Below are 23,159 nucleotides of genomic sequence, written 5' to 3'. Positions count from 1 at the left end.
GCGTTTTTCCAGTCATTGGGAACAACAGCAGCAGCCGGAACGGCGGCAGCACCGGCTCCGGCGCTTCCCAGGGCAGCGGCGCCACCGGGAACAGCGTCAGTATCGGCGCTTTTCCAGGCACCGGGAACAACAGCAGCACCAGGAGCAGCGGCAGCACCGGCTCCTCCACAGCCCCCGGCGCTTCCCAGGACAGCAGCGGCGGCACCAGGAGCGGCGGCGGCGTTAGCGCTTTTCCAGGCACCGGGAACAACAGCAGCACCGGGAGCAGGGGCAGCACCGGCTCCTCCACCGGCTCCAGCACTTCCCGGGGCCGCAGCAGCACCGGGGGTAGCGCCAGGAGCACAGCGGGGAGCCCAAGTCCCGGAGCACCCGGAGGCAGCGGGAGGCGGCGCCGGCGGCGCGGCACCAACACGGCGCCGCAGTTCCAGCCGTCGAGCTACCAGGCGACGGTGGCAGAGAACCGGCCGGCAGGCACGGCCGTGGCACAGCTCACGGCCGTGGACCCCGACGGCGGCGAGGCTGGGCGGCTGCGCTATGCGATGGCCGCGCTCTTCGACAGCCGCTCGGACGCCCTGTTCGCTGTGGACCCGGTGAGCGGTGCCGTCACCACCGCCGCCCCGCTGGACCGCGAGAGCAAGAGCAGCCACGTGTTCCGTGTGACGGCCGTGGACCACGGCTCGCCGCGGCGCACGGCGCTGGCCACGCTCACCGTGACTGTGAGCGACGCCAACGACCACGACCCAGCCTTCGAGCAGGCCGAGTACCGGGAGAGCGTGCGGGAGAACCTGGAGGTGGGCTACGAGGTGCTCACGGTGCGGGCCACCGACGGCGACGCTGGGGCCAACGCCAACATCCTCTACCGCCTCCTCAATGGCGGCGGCCCCAACGAGGTCTTCGAGATTGACCCGCGCTCCGGCGTCATCCGCACGCGGGGCGCCGTGGACCGTGAGGCCGTGGAGGCCTATGAGCTGCTGGTGGAGGCCGCTGACCAGGGGCAGGAGCCGGGGCCTCGCAGCGCCACGGCCACAGTGCGCATCACTGTGGAGGACGACAACGACAACGCGCCGCAGTTCAGCAGCAAGCGCTATGTGGCCCAGGTGCCCGAGGACGTGGCGCCCAACTCGGCCGTGCTGCGGGTGACGGCCACTGACCGCGACAAGGGCAGCAATGCCCTGGTGCACTACAGCATTGTCAGCGGCAACACGCGCGGCCACTTCTACATCGACGCGCAGACAGGCGCCCTCGATGTCGTCAGCCCCCTGGACTACGAGGCCAGCAAGGAGTACACGCTGCGCATCCGGGCACAGGACGGTGGCCGCCCGCCCCTCTCCAACATCAGCGGGCTAGTGACGGTGCAGGTGCTGGACGTCAATGACAACGCGCCCATCTTCGTCAGCACGCCCTTCCAGGCCACCGTGCTGGAGAACGTGCCCTTGGGCTACTCCGTCATCCACATCCAAGCCATCGATGCCGACTCGGGCGATAATGCCCGCCTGAGCTACAGCCTCCTGGAGACCAGGGCTGGCTTCCCCTTCGCCATCAACAACAGCACCGGCTGGATTGTGGTGGCCTCTGAGCTGGACCGGGAGGCAGTGGATTTCTACAGCTTTGGTGTGGAGGCGCAGGACCAGGGTAGCCCTCCCATGGCGTCCTCGGCCAGCGTCAGCATCACCATCCTCGACGTCAACGATAACAGCCCTGAGTTCACGCAGCGGGAGTACGGCGCCCGCCTCAACGAGGACGCGGCCGTGGGCACCAGCGTGCTCACCGTCTCCGCCATCGACCGCGATGCCAACAGCGTCATTACCTACCAGATCTCCAGCGGCAACACCCGCAACCGCTTCTCCATCACCAGCCAGAGCGGCGGAGGCCTCATCTCGCTCGCCCTGCCCCTGGACTACAAGCTGGAGCGCCAGTACCTGCTCAGCATCACCGCCTCCGACGGCACCCGCCAGGACACGGCCCAGGTCATCGTCAACGTCACGGACGCCAACACGCACCGGCCCGTCTTCCAGAGCTCCCACTATACCGTCAATATCAATGAGGACCGGCCTGTGGGCACCACAGTGGTGGTCATCAGCGCCACGGATGAGGACACGGGCGAGAACGCCCGCATCACCTACCTGATGGAGGACAGCATCCCCCAGTTCCGGATCGACCCGGACACCGGGGCTGTCACCACCCAGATGGAGCTGGACTACGAGGACCAGGTGTCCTACACGCTGGCCATCACGGCGCGGGACAACGGCATCCCGCAGAAGTCTGACACCACCTACCTGGAGATCCTGGTGAGCGACGTCAACGACAACGCCCCACAGTTCCTCCGTGATGGCTACCAGGGCTCCGTGTACGAGGACGTCCCGGCCTTCACCAGCGTCCTGCAGGTCTCCGCCACCGACCGCGACTCGGGGCTCAATGGCAGGGTCTTCTACACCTTCCAGGGAGGTGATGACGGTGAGGGCGACTTCATCATCGAGTCCACCTCAGGCATCGTCCGTACGCTGCGGCGCCTGGACCGGGAGAACGTCCCGCTCTATGCCCTGCGGGCCTACGCCATGGACAAGGGCATCCCGGCCAAGCGGACGCCGGTGGAGATCCAGGTTACGGTGCTGGACGTCAATGACAACCCGCCCGTCTTTGAGCGGGACGAGTTTGACATCTTTGTGGAGGAGAACAGCCCCATCGGGCTAGTGGTGGGCCGCATCGTGGCCAGCGACCCCGACGAGGGCCCCAACGCCCAGATCATGTACCAGATCGTGGAGGGCAACATCCCTGAGGTCTTCCAGCTGGACATCTTCTCCGGCGAGCTCACGGCGCTGGCTGACCTGGACTACGAGACCAAGGCGGAGTATGTGATGGTGGTGCAGGCCACGTCGGCGCCGCTCGTGAGCCGCGCCACGGTGCACGTCCGCCTGCGGGACACCAACGACAACAGCCCCCAGCTGCGCAACTTCGAGATCCTCTTCAACAACTACATCACCAACGGCTCGGGCGGCTTCCCCGGCGGCGTCATCGGCCGCGTCCCGGCCCACGACCCTGACGTTTCCGACCGCCTCAGCTACGCGTTCGAGCAGGGCAACGAGCTCAAGCTGGTGCTGCTGGACGCGGGCACGGGCGAGCTGCGCCTCAGCCCGGCCCTGGACAACAACCGCCCGCTGGAGGCCGTCATGAAGGTCTCGGTGTCCGGTACGGCCCTGGCGGGGGGTTGGGGTTGGGGACACCAAGGGTTGGGCTGGGGAGATGCGTTTGGGTGCTCCCCTCCTTGGGGGCTGCCTCCTGCTTGGGGGTTATTTGGGGTTATTTGGGGGTTCCACCACCCCGATAGGGTGGCGCTGGTATGGGGGGGGCTCGGCCCTTTGAGGGTTTGGGGTCCATTTGTACCCACCCCTCCGCAACCTGGAGATCCTGCGTGGGGACCCCCCCGGCACCCTCTTTTCCTTCCTCATCCCCGTCCTGAGGGATGGGGGGTGCTTGTTGGCAGGGGCCAGACCCCAGGGTGTCTATTTGGGGGCTCCAGGCACTGCCATGGCACCAGGGGTGCCAGGACCCAGTAGTTGCTTTGGGGGGGGGGGGGCACATCATGCTGTGTCTATTGGGGGGGGGGGCAGCACCCCAGTTCAGGAGGGCCCAGGGCCCAGTGCTGCCCTTTGGGAGGGGAGCAAAGCCCAGGGCTGGGTTAGGAGGGTCCCAGCACCCCAATGTGCTCATGGGGGGGGGGTCCCTGTTGTGCGTTTCTTTCTGGGGGGGGCTAAACAGGGTAGGGGTAAACAGGAAGGAGGGTGGTGGGGGCGCTGGGTGTGGGGGTGGCGCGCGGGGCATTTTGGGGCTGCACCCATGGGTGCTCCGGGGAGGGGGGATGGAGGGATCAGCCTCGGTGTGTGGGGGGGCACCCAGGGAAACTGAGTCCTGGGGGCCTCCCTGGGGGCCACCTCCCCCCCACATTGGGTCCCCTCTTGGTACTGGGATGTCCAGGGCTGGGGGGGCTCCCATGGTTGCCCTATGTTGGTGGGAGGGGACAAGCTGGTCCCCAAGCCCTGGGGCTGCCAGTGCCCCCGAGGTTGGGGGTCCCGGGGGCTCTGGGGGCCCTGGAGGTGGTGGGGCGGGATGAGGTCGCCCCCTCCTGTCGCAGCGGCTGGGGGAGCCCAGGCGTCCGGGCACAAAGGCCCCCCCACGGCAGCAGCGCGGGGCGCCGGGAGCCGCTGCGGACAAAAGCTCGGCCATAGCTGGGCCCCCGCGGCCGCGGCCATGGCAACCCCCCCGCCCCGGCCGGCCACCAGCCCTGCGGCCGCCGGCCTGGTGGCCCCGTCGCCTCCGGGTCAGTCCCTCCTTCGCTGCCCCTTCCTCCATGGCGCCACTCTCTGTTGGTGCCCTCTGTGCTGGCCCGTGCCAGCCCGCTCCCTTCTCTCATCCTGTTCCCTCCATTCTGACCCATCCCGCTCCCTCCATCCCATCCCATCCCATCCCATCCTGCTCCCCTCCCTCCCATCTCCCATCCCGCTCCCATTCCTCCATCCTGCCATCCTGCTGTGCAATCCTGCTCCCATCCCTCCTCCACCCCTCCATCCCGTCCCATTCCACTCCCACTCATCCTGTCCACTCCCATCCCACTCCCATCCCATCCTGCTCGATTCCATCCATCCTATCTTGTCCCATTGGGAATCCATCCTCTCCCATCCCCCTCCCATCCCTCCACCCCATCCTGCTCCCATCCATCCTGTCCAGTCCCATCCCACTCCTGTCCCATCCTGCTCCAATTTCATCCATCCCATCCCATCCCATTTTACTCCCTGCCCTCCATCCCATCCCATCCTGTTCCCTCCATCTCACCCATCCTCTCCCATCCCACTTCCCATCCCTCGCTTCCATCCCATCCCACTTCCCATCCCTTGCTCCCATCCCACTCCAATTCCATCCATCCTGTTCCCTCCATCCCATTACATCCATCCTGTTCCCATCCCGCTCCCATCCCTCCTTCCCGTACTCCTCCCTACATCCCGTCCCTCTCAGCCTCTCCCTCCCCTCCTCTGTCCATCTGTCCATCCACCCCCCCTCCATCCATCTGTCCGGCTGCCGTCCCTCCTTCCTCCCGTTCTCCATCTGTCCTCCCTCCCATCCCAGGCCCCATGTCCAAGGTGGGGGGTAACCAACGAGAGTCCCAGCGCCAGGTGCCGCCACTGCCCTTAACGTCCCCGTCGGTGCCCCACAGACGGTGTCCACACCGCGACGGCGCAGTGCACGCTGCGGGTGACGGTCATCACGGACGAGATGCTGAGCAACAGCATCACGCTGCGCCTGGCCGACATGTCCCAGGAGCGCTTCCTCTCGCCGCTGCTCAGCCTCTTCCTCGAGGGGGTGGCGGCCGTGCTGGCCGCCCCCCGCCACCGCGTCGTCCTCTTCAACATCCAGACAGACACGGACGTGGGGGCCGCCCGCATCCTCAACGTGAGCCTGTCGGTGCTGCGGCCGGCGGCGGAGCGCGGCGCCCGCTTCTTCTCCTCCGAGGAGCTCCAGGAGCGCCTCTACCTCAACCGCTCGCTGCTGGCCGCCATCTCGGCGCAGCGCGTGCTGCCCTTCGACGACAACGTGTGCCTGCGCGAGCCCTGCGAGAACTACCTGCGCTGCGTCTCCGTGCTGCAGTTCGACAGCTCCGCGCCCTTCCTCGCCTCCGACACCATCCTCTTCCGGCCCATCCACCCCGTGACCGGGCTGCGCTGCCGCTGCCCGCCCGGCTTCACCGGCGACTACTGCGAGACCGAGATCGACCTCTGCTACTCCAGCCCCTGCGGCGCCAACGGGCGCTGCCGCAGCCGCGAGGGCGGCTACACCTGCGAGTGCCACGAGGACTTCACGGGTGAGAGCCCTGTGTGGGCAGCCGCGTTGTCCCTTCTCCAGCTCGCAGTTGGCCCTCCATCCGCCCATCCGCTATCCATGCATCCACACCCATCCATCCTCTGTCTATCCATCAATCTATCATCTGTCCCATCATCCCTTCATTCAACTCCTCTTCAGATGTCTTCCATCCATCCATCCATCCATCCATCCATCCATCCATCCATCTTTCAGAACATCTTCTGTCCCATCATCATTTCATTCAGCTCCTCTTCAGCCCTCCAACATCAGTTCCTTCCCCATCCATCCATCCATCCATCCATCCATCCATCCATCCATCCATCCATCCATCCCTTCCTCCGGCTCTTCAGCCCTCCATCATCTTTCCCTTCCTCTTTGTCTCCATCATCTTTATCTTCTTCAGCTCATTCTTCCCCCCATCCGTTCCTTCTTCTGTCATCTCCTCATCCAGCTCTCCGCCTCTTTCCCTCTCTGCTATTTCTCCATCTATTCCCATCTCCATCCCTCATTCTCCATCTGTGCCTCCCTCCATCCCTCTGCTTATCCTGACTGTTTGTCCTCCACCCCCTTTTTCTTCCTGCCCTTCCATCTATCCATCCCTCTCACCTTTGGCTTTTCATCCATGTGTTCCTCCATTGTCCCTCTGTCACCCTTCCATCCCCATCTCCTCCCATCCCTCCATCCTGGTGATTGGGGCAGGAAGATGGGCATCACTGGGGCACCTTGAGTTTGGGCAGAGCTTTGGGGACACCCTTGGGTGCCAAGGACGCTCTAGGGTGGGCTGGGGACATCCTGAGGGGGTTGAGGACCCCATGGCGGGGCCTGGGACACCCTTGGGTGCTGAGATGCCTCGGGGGGGCGGGGGGAGGGCGAGGGGAGTGTCCCTTGGTTGCCATGGCAATGGGAAGCGGCTGCCATGGTGTCGGAGCTGGGGATAAAGCGGCTTCGGAGACGCTGCCGGGGGTGGGGGTGCCCGGACGCCTGGGCCCACCGGGGCCCGGCCCGGGCTGCGGTGCCAGGCGGTGCCTCGCGCAGGGGAGCACTGCGAGCTCAGCGCCCGCCGGGGCCGCTGCGCGCCGGGCGTCTGCCGCAACGGGGGCACCTGCGTCAACCTGCTGGTGGGGGGGTTCCGCTGCGAGTGCCCCCCCGGGCACTACGAGAAGCCCTTCTGCGCCATGAGCACCCGCAGCTTCCCCCCCGGCTCCTTCGTCACCTTCCGGGGCCTGCGCCAGCGCTTCCACTTCACCCTCGCCCTCACGTGAGCGCACGTGGGGCGGCCTGGGGGGCACGGGGCATCATGGCGGGGGCATGGGGCCGTGGGGCTAGTAGCATCTTGGGGGGCATGGGGTGGTGATGCTCAGGGCATCCCGGAGTGGGGGGCATGGGGCATCCTTGGAGCACTGGGCACTGGGGTCAGGGTATCTTGGGGGGCACAAGGTAATGGGGCACTGGGTGTCCTGGGGGTACGGGGCATCTTGGGGGTCATGGGGCGTCTCAGGGGGCTGCATGGGGCAATGGGGGTCTTGTGGGGCACAGGATAATGGGGCAGGGGACATGCGTGGGGTCGCAGTGTGACAGGACATGGGGTGGGGAGTGGGGCACCCCAGGGGGGCACGGGGCGTGTTGAGGAACAGGGGGAGATGGCCCTTGGGGCAAGGGGGTGGCCTGGGGATGCGGGGCACTGGGGACGCACAGGGCCGGCCTGGGGATAACCAGGGACATGTGGGGGGCCAGGGTGGCGGGACACACTGGGGACACGGCGCGCGTGGGCAAGGGCTGAGGACGGGCCCCCGTCCTGGTCTCGGCAGGTTCGCCACCAGGGCGCGGGACGGGCTGCTGCTCTACAACGGGCGCTTCAACGAGAAGCACGACTTCGTGGCACTGGAGGTCGTGGGCGAGCAGGTCCAGTTCACCTTCTCGGCAGGTACCGTCCCCCCGTCCCCGTCCCCGCCGTTGTCCCCTCTCCCAGCTCCCTCCTCATGCGCACGGTGCCCGCAGGCGAGTCCACCACCACCGTGTCCCCCTACGTGCCCGGCGGTGTGAGCGACGGCCAGTGGCACCGGGTGCAGCTGCACACTACTACAACAAGGTGGGTGGGAGGTGGGATGGAGGGAGAAGTCACCCGGAGCAGGGAATGGGGGACAGAGGTGGGGACAGAGGAGTGGCGAGAGGGAGGGACGGAGGGGTGGATGGGAAGGAGGAGAGGTGGGAAGAGGGAGGCGGGAGGAGAGCAGGGATGGGCAGTTGGATGGTGGAGGACGGAGGAAGGGCAGGTGGATAGAGAGAGAAGGAGGCAGGAATGGATGGATGGGCTGAGAGGGTCGGGATGCAGGGATGGGGTTAGAGGGAGGCTGGATGGGGGAGCAGATGGAGGAGTTTGTGGATAGAGGGATGGGAAGTGGAGGGAGGAATGGGGCAGATGCAGGAGTGGAGAGAGGGAAGGATGGAGGGGAGCAGGGAGGGAGGTTCAGATGGGTGGGAGGGGATGGAGGGAAGGAGGAATAGAAGGATGGGAAATGGGGAGGTGGAAGGGAGCAGGGCTGGAGGGAGGACTGGAAGGAGGGATGGATGGAAGTAGATGGAGAGAGGGAGGGAATAGGTGGATGGAAGTAGATGGAGAGAGGGAGGGAGGTGGGAAGGGAGGCCCCCATGGAGGATAGAGGGAGAGCTGGAAGGAGGGATGGATGGGGTGGATGAAAGCATGGAGGGATGGAGCAGGGAGTTGGAGGCAGCGGGGCCAGGTTGCAGGGACAGGGTGGAGGTTTGGGTGGCCGCTGGAGCAGCGGGCGGCAGAGATGGGACGGAGGCCCGGGCGGAGGCCACGGGGTCTCACTCCTGCCTGCTGGGGCCTGCAGCCCGTGCTGGGGAAGTCGGGGCTGCCGCAGGGCCCCTCGGAGCAGAAGGTGGCCGTGGTGACGGTGGACGACTGCGACATGGGCATGGCCCTCAAGTTCGGCGCCGCGCTGGGCAACTACTCGTGCGCCGCGCAGGGCACCCAGTCGGGCACCAAGAAGTGAGGCCGGGGGCGCGCGGGGAGGGGGACGGCAGCGGGGACACGCGGTGACAGCGCCTGCCCGCAGGTCGCTGGACCTCACGGGGCCGCTGCTGCTGGGCGGCGTGCCCACCCTGCCCGAGAGCTTCCCCATCCGCAGCCGCCACTTCGTGGGCTGCATGCGGCACCTGCACGTGGACGAGCGCCCCATCGACCTGGCCGCCTTCATCGCCAACAACGGCACCGTGCCAGGTGGGGGCCCTGCCCGCGCAGGGGTGGTCTCTGTGCCCCCGGCGTGGGGATATGTGGGGATGGGGCATGTATGGGGATAGGGGGATAACTAGGGGTCTGGGAATTGGGGCCAGGGCAATGCCCTGGGGGAATGTCTCTGCCCCTGGGCATGTATGTTCTTGGGGGGATATGGGGAGGGTGGGGAATATGTGAGGTTGGGGGGGTATATGGGGCTGGAGGGGGTGGATAGGGGGCTGGGAGGGGGCATGGGGCTGGCTGTGGGGCCAGGGCAGTGCCCGGGGGGGTCTCAGTACCCTTGGGCTTGAGGATATGGGTCTGGGGGCTCTGCAGCCAGGGCAGTGCTTGTGGGGCTCCATGGGCACCCAGGGGCCACAAGGCTAGGGCAGGTGGGCACAGGGGACGTGGGGCAGCGGTGGTGGTGGCGGGGGGTGCCCTATGTCAGGGTGGTGCCGTTTGGCACCGCGCTGCGCCCGCAGGGTGCCCGGCCAAGAAGAACGTCTGCAACGGCGGCACGTGCCGCAACGGGGGCACCTGCGTGCACGAGTGGGACACGTTCAGCTGCCAGTGCCCGCTGGGCTTCGGCGGGCAGACCTGCGAGGAAGGTACCCGGCGCGGGGGGCGGTCTGGGGACAGGGGACACCCCGCGCGGGGGGTCCCGGCGCCCGCCCCACGCTCCGGCCGCCCACAGAGATGGCGAGTCCCCAGCGCTTCCTGGGCAGCAGCCTGGTGGCCTGGAGCGGGCTGGCGCTGCCGCTCGCGCTGCCCTGGCACGTGGAGCTCATGTTCCGCACGCGGCAGCCGCGCGGGCTCCTGCTGCGCGCCACCGACGGCGGCCTGGCCACCGTCACCCTCCAGGTGCGCCGGGGGCACGGCCGGGGGGCACTGCACGTGGTGGTGGGGAGGGCATTGCACGTGTTGGAGGGCATTGCACTTAGGGGGGCATTGCACTTAGGGGGGCATTGCACATAGCGGGGCGTGCATTGCACGTGATGGGGGGCATTGCACGTGTTGGGGGGCATTGCAAATGTTGGGGGGCACTGCACATAGGGAGGCACTGCACATAGGGGGGCACGCATTGCACATTCTGGGGAGGCATTGCACATAGTGGGGGCGTGCATTGCACATGATGGGGGGCATTGCACGTGTTGGGGGGCATTGCCTGGGGTGGGGGGTGCATGGCCAGTGCCAGGGAGGGATGGGGCATGGGATAAGGGCAATGCCGGAGGGGGAATTCTGCCCACGGTGGGGGGCATTGCCTGGGGTGGGGGGCATTGCACACGGTGGGGGCATTGCCTGGGGCACAGGGGCATGGCCGGTGCTGGCGGGGGAGGTTATTGCCCGCGGTGGGGGACATTGCCCCCCGTGTGGGTGCAGAAGCGGTGCTGGGGACATGGGGGGTGTCCCTGGGGTAGATGGGGAGTAATGTGGGGGCATTGCCCGGGGTAGTGGGGGTGCTGGGGGGGGGTTGCCCGTGGTGGAGCATGAGGGCACTGCTGGGGGGGGGGATGTTCCCTGGCGTGGGGGTATTGCCCTTTGCGGGGGGGTGGTTCTCCTAGGGGGCAGGGGGTATTGCCTGGGAAGGGGGGCAGGGACAGAGTGTGGGGGGGGGGAAATTCCCTGCAAGGTGGGGGCTGGGGCTGGTCCTGGACGGGATCCAGGGAGAGGGGTATCCCCTGGGCAGGGGGGATTTCCCTGGGGGGATTCCCGGAGGGGAATGTTCCCTTGTGGGGGGCTAGGGGCAGCCCTGGGGAGGGGGGTAACGCCATGGCAGGGGTAACTCCGTTACCAGCGGGGTTGGGTATCAGCAGGCCGGCAGGGAGGGCATTTCGGTACTTCCCTTTGGGGGCACCCCCGGCGCAGGGGGGTCCCTGACGCCTGTGCCCGCAGCTGAGCGAGGGGCAGGCGGAGGCCGGCGTGTGGCAGGGGGGCGCCCGGCTGGCCCTGCTGCGCCTGCCCCTCGCCAAGGTCAACGACGGCGACTGGCACCACCTGCAGCTGCAGCTGCGGGGGGCCCCCGCGCGCCCCCCGCCCGCCGCCCGCCTCCTGCTGGCCCTGGACTACGGCCGCCACCAGGTCGGCGGGGGGGACACGCGGGACCCCGTCCCCCTTGCCCGGGCCGGGGGCTCAGGGCGCTCACTGTCCCCGCAGGTGGAGGCCGAGGTGGCCGGGGAGCTGCAGGGGCTGCGGCTGCGCACGCTGAGCCTGGGGGGGCTGGCGGGCGACGGCGGCGACGTGCAGCAGGGCTTCCGCGGCTGCCTGCAGGTACCGCGCGGGGACGGGGCACGGGGACGTGGGTGCGGGGACGTGGCGTGGGGACGTGGGCACAGGGATGTGGGCATGGGGACGTGGGCACAGGGACATGGGCACAGAGATGTGGGCACAGGGACATGGGTGCAGAGATCTGGACACAGGGATGTGGGCATGGCGACGTGGGCACAGAGACGTGGGCGCAGGGACGTGGGCGCAGGGACGTGGGCACAGGGATGTGGGCACAGGGATGTGGGTACAGGGACATGGGCGCAGGGACGTGGGTGCGGGCCAGCGGATATGGCATTGGCACAAGGACATGCGGACATGGCTGCAGGACGTGGGGACATCCGCATAGGGCATGGTTGCAGGACATGGTATGGGCATGGACAGAGGGATGGGGGGACATGGATATAGGCAGAGTGTGTGGGGACAAGGTCATATGGGTGAGGGGACGTGGGATACAGGGACATGAGGACATTCGTATGGGCAAAGGGACATGGGCATGGGGACAAGTGCGTTGGATATGGGTGTAGGGCCATGGGTATGAGCATGGGGATGTGGGGACATGGGGACATGGATATGGGCATAGTGCATGGGGTCAAGGTTATATGGGTGAGGGGACAGGGGATATGGGGACATGGCAATGGGAGACATGGGCAGATGAGCAAGATGGGGACATGAGCACAAGTCATGGATGGGCTCAGGGATATGGGGACGTGGTCACAGGGTATGGGGCGTGGGGACACGGGTATGAGCACAGGGAACAGGCACATGGTCATATAGGTGAGGGGACATGGGTCACAGGGTTTTGAGAGCACGGGGACATAGTCACAGGGCAAGGTTGCAGGGATATGGGGACATGGTCACAGGATGTGGGGCATGGGCATATGGGTGAGGGGACATGCGCACCGGGGCATGGGGACCAGCATAGGAGCAAGAGCCCGTGGGGACATGGGCATGGGGCTTTGCACAGGCACAAGGTGATGCGGGCACAGGCGCAGTGCTGCGGGGATGTGGCTTCAGGCCCAGGGCCGGGGGGACATACGGGCAGGGGGACGTGGGGGCTGGGGCCGTGGCGGAGGGTGACGCTGGCCCCGCGCAGGGCGTGCGCGTGGGCGGGACGGCGGCCGGCGCGGTGGCGCTCGACGTGGAGCGGGCGGCGCGGGTGAACGTGGAGCGGGGCTGCGCCCTGCCCGACCCCTGCGACTCCAGCCCCTGCCCGGGCAACAGCTACTGCAGCGACGACTGGGACAGCTTCTCCTGCAGCTGCGACCCGGGTGAGGGTCCCCCCAGGCGCTGCCGCCCCCCGGCCACTGCCACCCCCGTCACCTGCACCTGGGTGCTGCCATTTCCCGGTCACAGCCCCCTGGGTGCTGCCATTTGCCTGTCACTGTCACCTGCCACTGCCTTGGGAACGGCCCCTCTTTGGGCAAAGCTGCACCCGGCACTGCCACCTTCTGGGCACTGCCACCCCCCAAGCCACTGCCAGCCTCTCCGTCACTGTCACCCGGGCGCTGCCACCGCCCCCCTTGGTACTGCCACCCCTCGGGCGATGCTGCCCCCCAGCTGAGTGGCACAGGGCGGCCTGGCACACGTGCCCCCCGTGGTGCGTGTGCCGAGCGCTGCCCGTTCCCCGGGGGCACTGCAGGCTACTACGGCGAGAGCTGCCTCAGCGCGTGCGCCCTCAACCCCTGCGAGCACCAGGGGAGCTGCAGCCGCCGGCCGGGCACGTGGCGCGGCTACGCCTGCGACTGCCCCCCTGGCTACTTCGGGCCCTACTGCGAGCACAAGTGAGTGCCCGCGCGGGGGGTGCGCGGGGCCGGGCGCCGGCGGCCCCATGTGACGTGTGTGGTGCTGCGCCGCGGCCAGGTTCGACCAGCCGTGCCCGCGGGGCTGGTGGGGCCACCCCACGTGCGGCCCCTGCAGCTGCGACGTGGCCAAAGGCTTCGACCCCGACTGCAACAAGACGACGGGCGAGTGTCGCTGCAAGGTGAGCCCGCGGCCCGGCCGCCCGGCCCCGTGCCCGGCCCTGTCCCAACGGGCACCTTCCCGCCCGCAGGAGAACCACTACCGGCCGGCGGGCAGCGATGCCTGCCTGCTCTGCGACTGCTACCCCACGGGCTCGCTGTCCCGCGTGTGCGACGCCGCCAGCGGGCAGTGCCAGTGCAAGGCGGGTGTCATCGGGCGCCACTGCGACCGCTGCGACAATCCCTTCGCCGAGGTGACGGCGAGCGGCTGCGAAGGTGAGTGCCGCCATGCCCGGGGACACCGCGTGGTCTGGATGGCCCCGGGCTGTGCCCAGCCTGATGCCCGCTTTGCCTCGCAGTCAACTACGACAGTTGTCCCCGCGCCATCGAGGCCAACATCTGGTGGCCCCGGACCCGCTTCGGGCTGCCCGCCGCCGCACCATGCCCCAAGGGCTCCATCGGTAAGGGGACGGTGCCCGCGGGGGGCTGGACGCAGGGGGATGCCCCCGGGCAATGCGTATGAATGCGATGCCAACAAGGGCGATGCTCGTGGGAGCGGTGCATGCAGGCGCGATGCCCACGAGGGTGATGCAGGCAGATGCGATGCCCGTGGGGCGGGATGTGAATGGAGGTGGTGCCCACAAGGGCAATGCCCACAGATGCAATGTCCGTGGGGACGATGCAGGCAGATGTCGTGCCCATGGCTGGGATGGGTGTATGGAGGTATTGCCCACAGGGGCAATGCATGTGGGCACAGCGCCCGCGGGGCAATGTCCATGGTGGGGGGGATACAGATGGATGTAACGCCCGTAGAGGTACTGCTTAGGGATGTGATGCCCATGGGGGGGTGATGCCGCTGGATGCGATGCCCCCAAGGGTGATGCCTACAGGAGGGGAATGCGTATGGAGGTGATGCCCGCAGGGGCAATGCACACGGGTGCAGTACCCGTGGGCACGATGCCTGCAGGAGCGATGCCCGCGGGAGCGATTCGTGCAGATGCAGCGCTGGCGGGGGCAGTGCCCACAGGGGCGCAGTGCCCGTGGGGGGACATGATGCCCACCGAACGATGCCTGCAGATGCAGGGCCTGTGGGGAGGTGACGCGTGTGGATGCGATGCCCATGAGGCTGCTGCGTGTGGATGCGATTCCTGCGAGGGCGATGGCTGCGCCGTCGATGCCCGCGGCGCCCCGATGCCCACCTCTTGTCCCCCCCTACCCAGGCACAGCGGTGCGGCACTGCGACGAGCACAAGGGCTGGCTGCCCCCCAACCTCTTCAACTGCACCTCGCTGGCCTTCGCCGCCCTCAAGGGCTTGGTGAGTGCCCCCCGCGCCCACCGCGGGCACCAGCCTCCCCAGCGCGGGCGCTGACGCCGGGGGCTCTCGGCTCGCCAGGCGGAGCGGCTGGGGCGCAACGCGTCGCTGCTGGACACGGCGCAGTCGCAGCGGGTGGCCCTGCAGCTGCACAACGCCACGCGCCACACGGCCGCCTACTTCGGCAGCGACGTGCGACTCGCCTACCAGCTCTCGGCGCGGCTGCTGCAGCACGAGAGCGCCCAGCGCGGCTTCCGCCTCGCCGCCACGCAGGACGTGCACTTCACCGAGGTGCGCGCGCCGGCGCCGCGGGGCACCCCCGCGCAGGGCACCCCCGCGTGCCCTGCCCTGCTCCACGGGCTGCGACGCAGCGGGGGACACTTCCCCACACTTGGAGGTGCCCTGATGCCGGGATGAGGGGCAGCCTCTTGGCAGGGGTGCCCGAGACCCCCCCGCGGACCCCGCTTAGACCCTGTCCGCTATCTGCTTGCTCTGCAGAGCCCCATGGGAAGCAGGGCTGGGGCAAACCCACACCCGGCATTGGGGTGCCCAGAGACCACGGTGATGGGCACTCTCTTGGCAAGGGCCATTTTTACACCATAACCCCTCTCAGCTGGCAGCACTGGGTGCCCCCCGATCTGCAGAGCGTTGCCAGCAAGCAGGAGCAGGGCAAACCCACGCCTGGCAATGGGGCGCCCAGACACCAGGGTGCTGGGCACCACGTTCAGATTGGGGCAGGGTGGGGTGGGCGTGGTGGAACTTGCCACCTGCGGGTGCCCCTGCCCACCCGCGTGTCCCCCCCACCCCAGAACCTGCTGCGCGTGGGCAGTGCCCTGCTGGACGCCAGCAACAAGCGGCACTGGGAGCTCATCCAGCAGACGGAGGGCGGCACCGCGTGGCTGCTGAAGCACTTCGAGGACTACGCGAGCGCCCTGGCGCGCAACATGCGCCAGACCTACCTGAGCCCCTTCACCATCGTCACCCCCAACATCGGTGAGGCCGGCGGGGGCAGCGGGGGGTCCCGCGCCGGGGGGGCGGCCGCGCGGCGCTGAGCCCCCTGCCCCGCAGTGGTCTCGGTGGTGCGGCTGGACAAGGGGAGCTTCGCGGGCGCCCGGCTGCCCCGCTACGAGGCCCTGCGGGGCGAGAAGCCCCCCGACCTGGAGACCACGGTCATCCTGCCCGAGAGCGTCTTCCAGGCCCCCCAGGGCGGCTGTGAGTGTGTCCCCAACCCGGGCGGGGGCAGCGGGACCCCTAGCACGGCCATGGCGGGGCACGGGGGTGGGGACAGTGGCGCGACTGCATGGGGGCAGCAGGGTGCATGCAGGGGGACCATGGTGGGGACACCGGCATGACCATGGCGGGATAGTGGTGGGGACAATGTTGTGGTCTGTGGGGGACAGCAGTGAGGATATTGGCATGGCATGGGGCGGCAGCGATAGGGACGCTGGGCACAGCCATGGGGGGAACGCAGGCCTGGACCCAAGGGGAGAGTGAGAGGGAGCCTGGCATGGCCATGGGGGGACAACAGTGGGGACACTGGCACAGCTTCAGGGGAGCATCGTGGGGACAGTGGTGTGGCCACGATCATGGGGCCAGTGGCAAGGCTGCAGCAGGGACAGGGGTGGGGACACGGGAATGGCCTTGGAGGTGACAGCAATGGGGACAGTGGTGCAGTGAAGGAAACACTGGCACAACTGCAAGGGGACAGTTATGGGGGCTCTGGCATGGCCACAAGGGGACAGCAGTGGGGACACTGGCCTGATGGCGGTTCACGCTGTGCCCTGTCCCCTGCAGCCCCCTCAGCCGGGCACGGGAAGCCCCCGGCAAGTCCCACTGGGCAGGAGCAGGGGGCTGAGGAGGAGGATGAGGAGGAGGAGGAAGACGAGGAGGTGACCCTGGTGACGCGGCACAAGCGGCACCCGGAGCTCAGCGAGGGCCAGGCCATCGCCAGCGTCATCATCTACCGCACGCTGGCAGGGCTGCTGCCCGAGCAGTACGACAGCGACAAGCGCAGCCTCCGGTACCCGCCGGCGGGCACGGGGGGGCGGACGGAGGGTGCCGGGGCCGCCGTGGGCGCTGCTGACGCCACGGCGGTCACCAGGGTGCCCAAGCGGCCCATCATCAACACGCCGGTGGTGAGCATCAGCGTGCACGACGCGGCGGAGCGGGCGCCGCGCGCGCTCGACAAGCCCATCACCCTGCAGTTCCGCCTGCTCGAGACCCAGGAGCGCTCCAAGCCCATCTGCGTCTTCTGGAACCACTCGCTGCTGTGAGCGGGGACACGGGGACACCGCCGGTGGGGAGGGGGGACGGTGCGGGGTGTCCCTATAGAGCGGTGCTCATGGGAATGGGCGACTCAGTGCCCTGGGGCAGGAGTGGGTGGCTTGGAGATGGGGTGGGGACGGGGTGGGCAGAGGGTGGCATGGGGGGTGGGATAATGGTGTGGAGCTGTCCCCAGCTCCGTAACAGACTGGTGTCCCCAATGTCCATCGGTGGGGATGGAGTTATCGCATGGCCCTGTCCCATTTCCCAGAGTGGGTGGCACAGCCCTGACCCCATGTCCCAGGATGGTTGCAGGTGTTGGGGTCCCCAGTGTCCCAGGGCAGGTGGCAGGGGGATGGGGTCCCTGCACCGCGCAGTGTCCAGGGGTGGTGGCAGGGGGACAAGGTCCCTGCGCAGGCCGGTATCCCGGGGTGGGTGGCACGGGGCTGGGGTCCCCGCGCAGCGCGGTGTCCGGGGGTGGCAGCCCCGGGCCCGGCGGTGCTGACGGGGCGCGCAGGGCGGGCGGCGCGGGCGGCTGGTCGGCGCGGGGCTGCGAGGTCGTGTTCCGCAACCGGAGCCACGTGAGCTGCCAGTGCAACCACCTGACCAGCTTCGCCGTCCTCATGGACATCTCCCGGCGCGAGGTGCCCGTGGGGCGGGGCTCCCGGGGCGGGGCTCCGCGGGGCTCCGCCCCAAGCGGCGTGGGTGGGTGGAGCCACTGCCGGTGGGCGTGGTTACCGCCGGGGGGGGTGCTGGGGGCGGGGCCGGGCGCTGTGGCTGGGGGCTCCCTATGGGGATGGTGTGGGCGTGGCTACCCGCGGGGGGGGAGTAGGCAGGGCCATATAGTTTGTGGGAGGGGCGAGAAATGTATGGGCGGGGCTTACATCAGGGTAGGCGGGGCTCGTGGGGGTGGGCGGTGCATTGTGGGCGGGGCTCCGTGGAGGGGCAGGTCCTGATGGGGTGGGGTGTTGTGGAGGGGCTACCAAGGAGGGGGGTGTGGCCTGATGGAGTAGGCGTGGCCTTGCAGCGTGTGGGCGGGGCGGGGCATTTATGGGCGGGGATTTACCCAGCAGGGAGGCGGGGCTTGTCGGGGTGGGCGGGGCCCCCCACGTAGGGGCGTGTCCTGACGAGGGGGCGGGTCCCGCAGAACGGGGAGGTGCTGCCGCTGGCCGCGCTCACCTACGCGTCGCTGGGGGTGGCGCTGGCCGGGCTGCTGCTGGCCGTGCTGGTGCTGGGCGCCCTGCGCGGGCTGCGCTCCAACCGCCACAGCATCCGCCGGCACGGCGCCACCGCGCTGCTGCTGGCGCAGCTCGTCTTCCTGCTCGGCATCAACCAGGCCGAGCTGCCGGTGCGCCCGCGCGCGCGGGACGGGGCCCCGGCGCGGGGGGTGCTGCGGGGGCGCAGCTGGGTGGGGGGGGTTCGGGGCTACCCGAGAGGGTGGCCCCGGTGCTGGGTGGCCCCACTGCTGGGTGGCACTGGTGCTGGGTGGCCATGGTGTGGGGTGGTCCCATTGCAAGGTGTCTCCACTGTGGGTTGTACCCAGTGCTGGGTGGTCCCATGGGTTTGTGGCCACGGTGTTGGGTGGCCACGGTGTAGGGTGGTTGCAGAGCTGGGTGCCCGTCATGCAGGGCGTCCCCAATGCTGGGTGGCCCTGCTTCTGGATGTCCCTGGGTGGCCCCACTGGGAGTGACACCTTTGAGAGGGTGTCCCCATCACAAGGTGTCCCAAGGTGCTGGGTGGCCCCATTAGGACTGGCCCCTTTGCGAGGCGGGGGGCGGTGTTGTCCCTGCTGCAGGGTGTCCCCATCGCCTGTCCCAGGGTGCGGGGTGGCCACAGCGGGGGCTGTCCCCGTTGCGGGGCGCGCTGGTGACGTGCGCCGGGGCGCAGCTGGCGTGCACCGTGGTGGCCATCCTGCTGCAGTTCCTGTACATGAGCGCGGTGGGCTGGGCGCTGCTCGAGGGGCTGCACCTGTACCGGCGCCGCAGCGAGCCGCGCCATGTCGACCGCGGGCCCATGCGCTTCTACCACGTGCTGGGCTGGGGGCTGCCCGCCTTCATCACCGGTGAGCCCCGCCCACGGCGCTAGCCCCGCCCCGCCCGTGGCCACGCCCCCCGGGTGGTGACCACACCCCCTGCTCCAATAACCCTGTGCCCTCCCCTAGAGCAGGAGGGCTTTGGCCCCGCCCCCTCCCCATGATCGCTCCCCCTTGGTCCCCAGCATTGGCCCAGCCCATGTGGTGTGGCCACGCCCCCTTCTCCCTGCCCTCCCTATCCTTCTTCCTGAGCAATGTCCTTTACTTTAGCCCCGCCTCCAAGAGCATAGCCCCACCTCCAAATGCATGGCCACGCCCCCGTGCTCGTAGTCCCGCCCCAATAGCACAGCTCTGCCCCGAAGAGCATGGTCCCACCCCCAAGGGTACAGCACCGCCTCCAACGGCAGAGCCACGCCCCCATGCTCATAGCCCCGCCCCCGAAACACAGCCTGGCCCCATGTTCATGGCCACGCCCGCATAGCATGGCCACGCCTCCATACAGCTAACCACGCCCCCCAGTCTAGCCACGCCCCCATACATCTAACCACGCCCCCAGTCTAGCCACGCCCCTGTGCTCATAGCCACGCCTCCACAGTCATAGCCCCGCCCCCACGAGCTAGCCCCTCCCTCAGCCCCATCCCCGTGTCATGCAGTGCCCTATACCCACCTGGCCCCGCCCCTCCATCTGGCCCCGCCCCTGCTCGGCCCCGCCCCCAGCGGTGCCTGTGCCCGCAGGGCTGGCGGTGGGGCTGGACCCCGAGGGCTACGGCAACCCCGACTTCTGCTGGCTCTCCATCCACGACAGCCTCGTGTGGAGCCTCGCGGGGCCCATCGCCTGCGCCGTGGCGGTGTGTAGGGCAGGGGCGGCGGGGGGCCACGGCCCTGCAACCCCCCCTCGTCACCCTGCTGTCCCCACAGGCCAGCATCTTCTTCCTCGTGCTGGCGGCCAGGGCCACCTGTGCCAATGCCCAGGGCTTTGAGAAGAAGGGCACAGCGTGAGTCCTCCCCGCGGGGGCACACAGGGGGTGCTGGGGGCCCCTGGGTGGCACAGGCACATGTGGGAGGTCCTGGGGCGTCCATGGATGGCATGGGCACATGCACATGGGCATGGGGTGCTGCGGTGAAGGGTGCTGGGGTCACGGGGCCCTGGGGTCCCTGCGGATGGCAGGGTGCTGGGGACAGGGGGGTGCCTATGGGCGGCACAGGCACATGCGGGGGTCCAGGGTACCGGGCGGTGCATGTTAGCAGTGCATGGCATAGACACACACGAGGTCCTGGGGTGAGGAGCAATGTGGGCTGCCCATGGGTGGCCCAGACACACGCGGACGTGTGGGGCGGCAGAGGGCCCTGGGGTGCTCGCAGACAGCACGGGTCACCCCGAGGCGGGGCGTGGGACAGCGTGGGGGTGACAGTGACGGTGACGGCGCCGCACGGCGCAGCTCGGGGCTGCAGACGGCGGTGGTGCTGCTGGTGCTGCCCAGCCTGGCCTGGCTCCTGGCCCTGCTCTCGGTCAACAGCGACGCCATCCTCTTCCACTACCTCTTCGCCGCCTCCAACTGCCTCCAGGTACCAACCGCCCCTATGGCCCCGCACCTGGCGGTGCCCCCCGCGCCCCGCTGTGCCCCCAGCCCTCCTGCTGCTGCCCGGACCCCTGCACCTCCCTATACCCCCACCTCCTGTGTCCCTATAGCCCCCTATACATACTGGGTCTCTACATGCCCTTATACTGCCGGTGTCCCCATATCCTTCTGCGTTCCTATAGCCCCTATACCCTGCAGTGCCTCCTGTACCTCCCTGTGTTCCTGTTCCCCCTACCCTTATGCTCCTACACCCTAACCCTGTGCCCCTACACCTGCCTGACCCTACACCTGTCTCCCTGTCTCTGTACCCCCGCCATGTCCCCTATATCTGTTTGTGTCCCCTAGACTTGCCCTGTACCTCCCATGCTCCCTATACGCCCATGTCCCTGTACGTCCCTGTGCCCACTTTATCCCGTGCCCCTACACTTTGTGCCCCTGTACCCCATGTGTCCCCAGGACCCCTATATATCCCCATGTCCCCCTGTGCCCATGGGGTCACCCCATAACCCCTGCCCCTCCATTCCCCCATCCCTTTGGTTCCTCCCCACACCAGTACTGCCCCCCCAGCCCCTGCACCCCTCCATCCCCCTCAGAGGTCCCGGGTACCTGCTGTGCCCCCCCCCCAACATTGTGCAAGTGGGTGCTGGCACTGGGGTGTCCGGTGCCATCGCGGTGCCCCCCCAGGGCCCCCTCGTCTTCCTCTTCTGCGTGGTGCTGAGCAAGGAGGTGCGGAGGAGCCTGCGCGCCAGCTGCGCCCGCGGCGCCGCCGCCGACCCCGCGCTGGCCACCAAGGCCACGCTGACGGCCGTGAGTGCCCGCGGCCGTGCGGGAGGGGGGGACACGGGGACACAGCGCGTCCCTGCGCCCACCCCCGCGCCCGTCCCCAGGCCTCGCGCTGCGACAGCACCTACGTGGCGGGGCGGGCGGCGGGCGGCTCGGCGGCCTCGCTGCCCAGCACGGCGCGCTCCCAGCACAGCTACATCCCCTTCGTGCTCAGGTGAGCGTGCGCACGGGGCGGCGCTGGGGGGACGTGTCCCGTGTCGCCCGTCCCATGTCCCCCGCCGCACGTCCCGCCTCGCTGTCACCCGCAGGGACGACCCCGCGCTCGATGGCGGTCACCCGGGGCAGGCGGAGCCCGGTGGGCTGTTCACAGAGGAGGAGGCGGCGGCGATGGCAGGCGGTAGGCACTGCAATGGCGGGCGGGGGACACGGCGACGGCGGGTGGGGGACACGGCGACGGTCGGTATGGCGATGGTGGGTAGTAGGCATGGCATTGGCGGGCAGGGGGGACACGGTGACGGCGGGCGGTGGGCACGGCAATGGCGGGCGGTAGGCATGTGGATGGTGGGCTGGGGACACAGTGATGGCGGGTGGGGGACATGGTGACGGCGGGCATGATGATGGCGGGTCGTAGGCATAGGGATGGCAGGCAGGGGACACAGTGATGGCAGGCAGGGGACACGGCGCTGGCGGGCAGGGGGCACGATGATGGCGGGTGGTAGGCATGGCGATGGCAGGCAGGGGGCACAGCGGCCGCGGTGACGGCAGGGACACAGTGACGGCGGGCGGCGGGCACGGCAATGGCGGGCGGTAGGCATGGGGATGGTGGGCTGGGGACACAGTGATGGCGGGTGTGGGGGCATGGCGATGTTGGGCCGTAGGCACGGTGATGGCGGGGCACGATGGCGGGTGGTAGGCATGGCGATGGCAGGCAGGGGGCACAGCGGCCGCGGTGACGGCAGGGACACGCGGCGTGTCCCCGTGCTCACGCGCCGGCCCGCGCAGAGCGCGACAGCGACTCGGAGAGCGAGCTGTCGCTGGAGGAGGACGGCAGCGGCTCCGGCGCCTCCTCGCGCTCCTCGGACAGCGAGGACGAGGGCGCCGAGGGCTGCTGGGAGACCCTGCTGGGCAGCGGCGCCGCCAGCGCCGCCCCCGCGCCCGCGCAGCCCTACTGGCCCGGCGACTTCGTCACCACCACCACCACCACGGCCAGCGAGAGCGAGGGCCCCGGCGGCGCCGAGGCGCTGCGCGTGCAGCCCGCGGGCGGCCGCCAGCACCCGCCACCGCCGCCGCCGCCGCGGCCGCATAACGGCCGGGGGTGGCCCTCGGTGGCCGTCCCCGCGCGCCCCGCCGGCATCTTGAAGAAGAAGGGGCCTCCCGACGCGGCGGTGCCGCGGCAGGGCCTGCAGCAGCAGCTGGGCGCCGCGGCGCCCGTCGCCATGAGCATCAAGGCCGGCACCGTGGACGAGGACTCGTCCGGCTCCGAGTGAGTGGCCCCGGGGGTGGCAGGGGCACCCACGGGGCTGGGGGGGGACACGCACACGGTCTCCATCGCGCCCGCGGCGCCGGGGCACTAACCCTTCCTCTTCTCTCCTCTCCGTCCCCCGCCCTCGTCCCCAACCCCCGCTCAGGTTTCTGTTTTTTAATTTTCTCCATTAACACGTGGGGGGACATTGCGGGGGGGGGGGGGTCCTCCTGCTCCCCCCCGGGCCACCCGCTCCATCTCTGTGTGTGCGGGTGCCCCCGGCCCGCTCGTGAACACGCATCCGTCTGTCTCGTTTCCCCCGCCATCATGACCCCGTCCCCGTCCCCCCTCCTGCCCAAAACGACAGGAGCGACGAGACCTCCATCTAACGGGGAGCGGGCACCGGGGGGCACCCAC

At 68.9% G+C, this 23,159-nt stretch overlaps 1 protein-coding gene across 1 annotated transcript; it reads left to right on the top strand.

The window, feature by feature from the left end:
- The first annotated feature begins 450 nt into the window (after positions 1–450).
- Positions 451–22,952, top strand: CELSR2 (cadherin EGF LAG seven-pass G-type receptor 2). The gene is given in 34 exon segments (XM_088539835.1): positions 451–3,186; positions 5,207–5,851; positions 6,886–7,108; positions 7,659–7,774; positions 7,849–7,922; positions 7,925–7,939; positions 8,706–8,863; positions 8,931–9,094; positions 9,571–9,696; positions 9,783–9,949; positions 10,982–11,167; positions 11,243–11,356; positions 12,447–12,621; positions 12,993–13,134; positions 13,214–13,334; positions 13,404–13,587; positions 13,671–13,772; positions 14,532–14,626; positions 14,705–14,914; positions 15,433–15,616; positions 15,692–15,835; positions 16,418–16,643; positions 16,725–16,892; positions 17,403–17,529; positions 18,033–18,233; positions 18,773–18,947; positions 19,653–19,765; positions 19,836–19,912; positions 20,357–20,483; positions 21,182–21,304; positions 21,385–21,494; positions 21,589–21,677; positions 22,283–22,763; positions 22,909–22,952. Coding segments are annotated over 34 exon segments (8,037 nt in total). The 5' UTR covers positions 451–539; the 3' UTR covers positions 22,937–22,952.
- Positions 22,953–23,159: the final 207 nt, after the last annotated feature.

This window comes from Tinamus guttatus, unplaced genomic scaffold (genome assembly GCF_059628265.1).
Source record: "Tinamus guttatus ecotype Peru unplaced genomic scaffold, ASM5962826v1 Tinamus_guttatus_pri_ptg000049l, whole genome shotgun sequence".
NCBI classification, from domain to species: domain Eukaryota; kingdom Metazoa; phylum Chordata; class Aves; order Tinamiformes; family Tinamidae; genus Tinamus; species Tinamus guttatus.
This window is presented reverse-complemented; position numbering and strand designations above follow the sequence as displayed.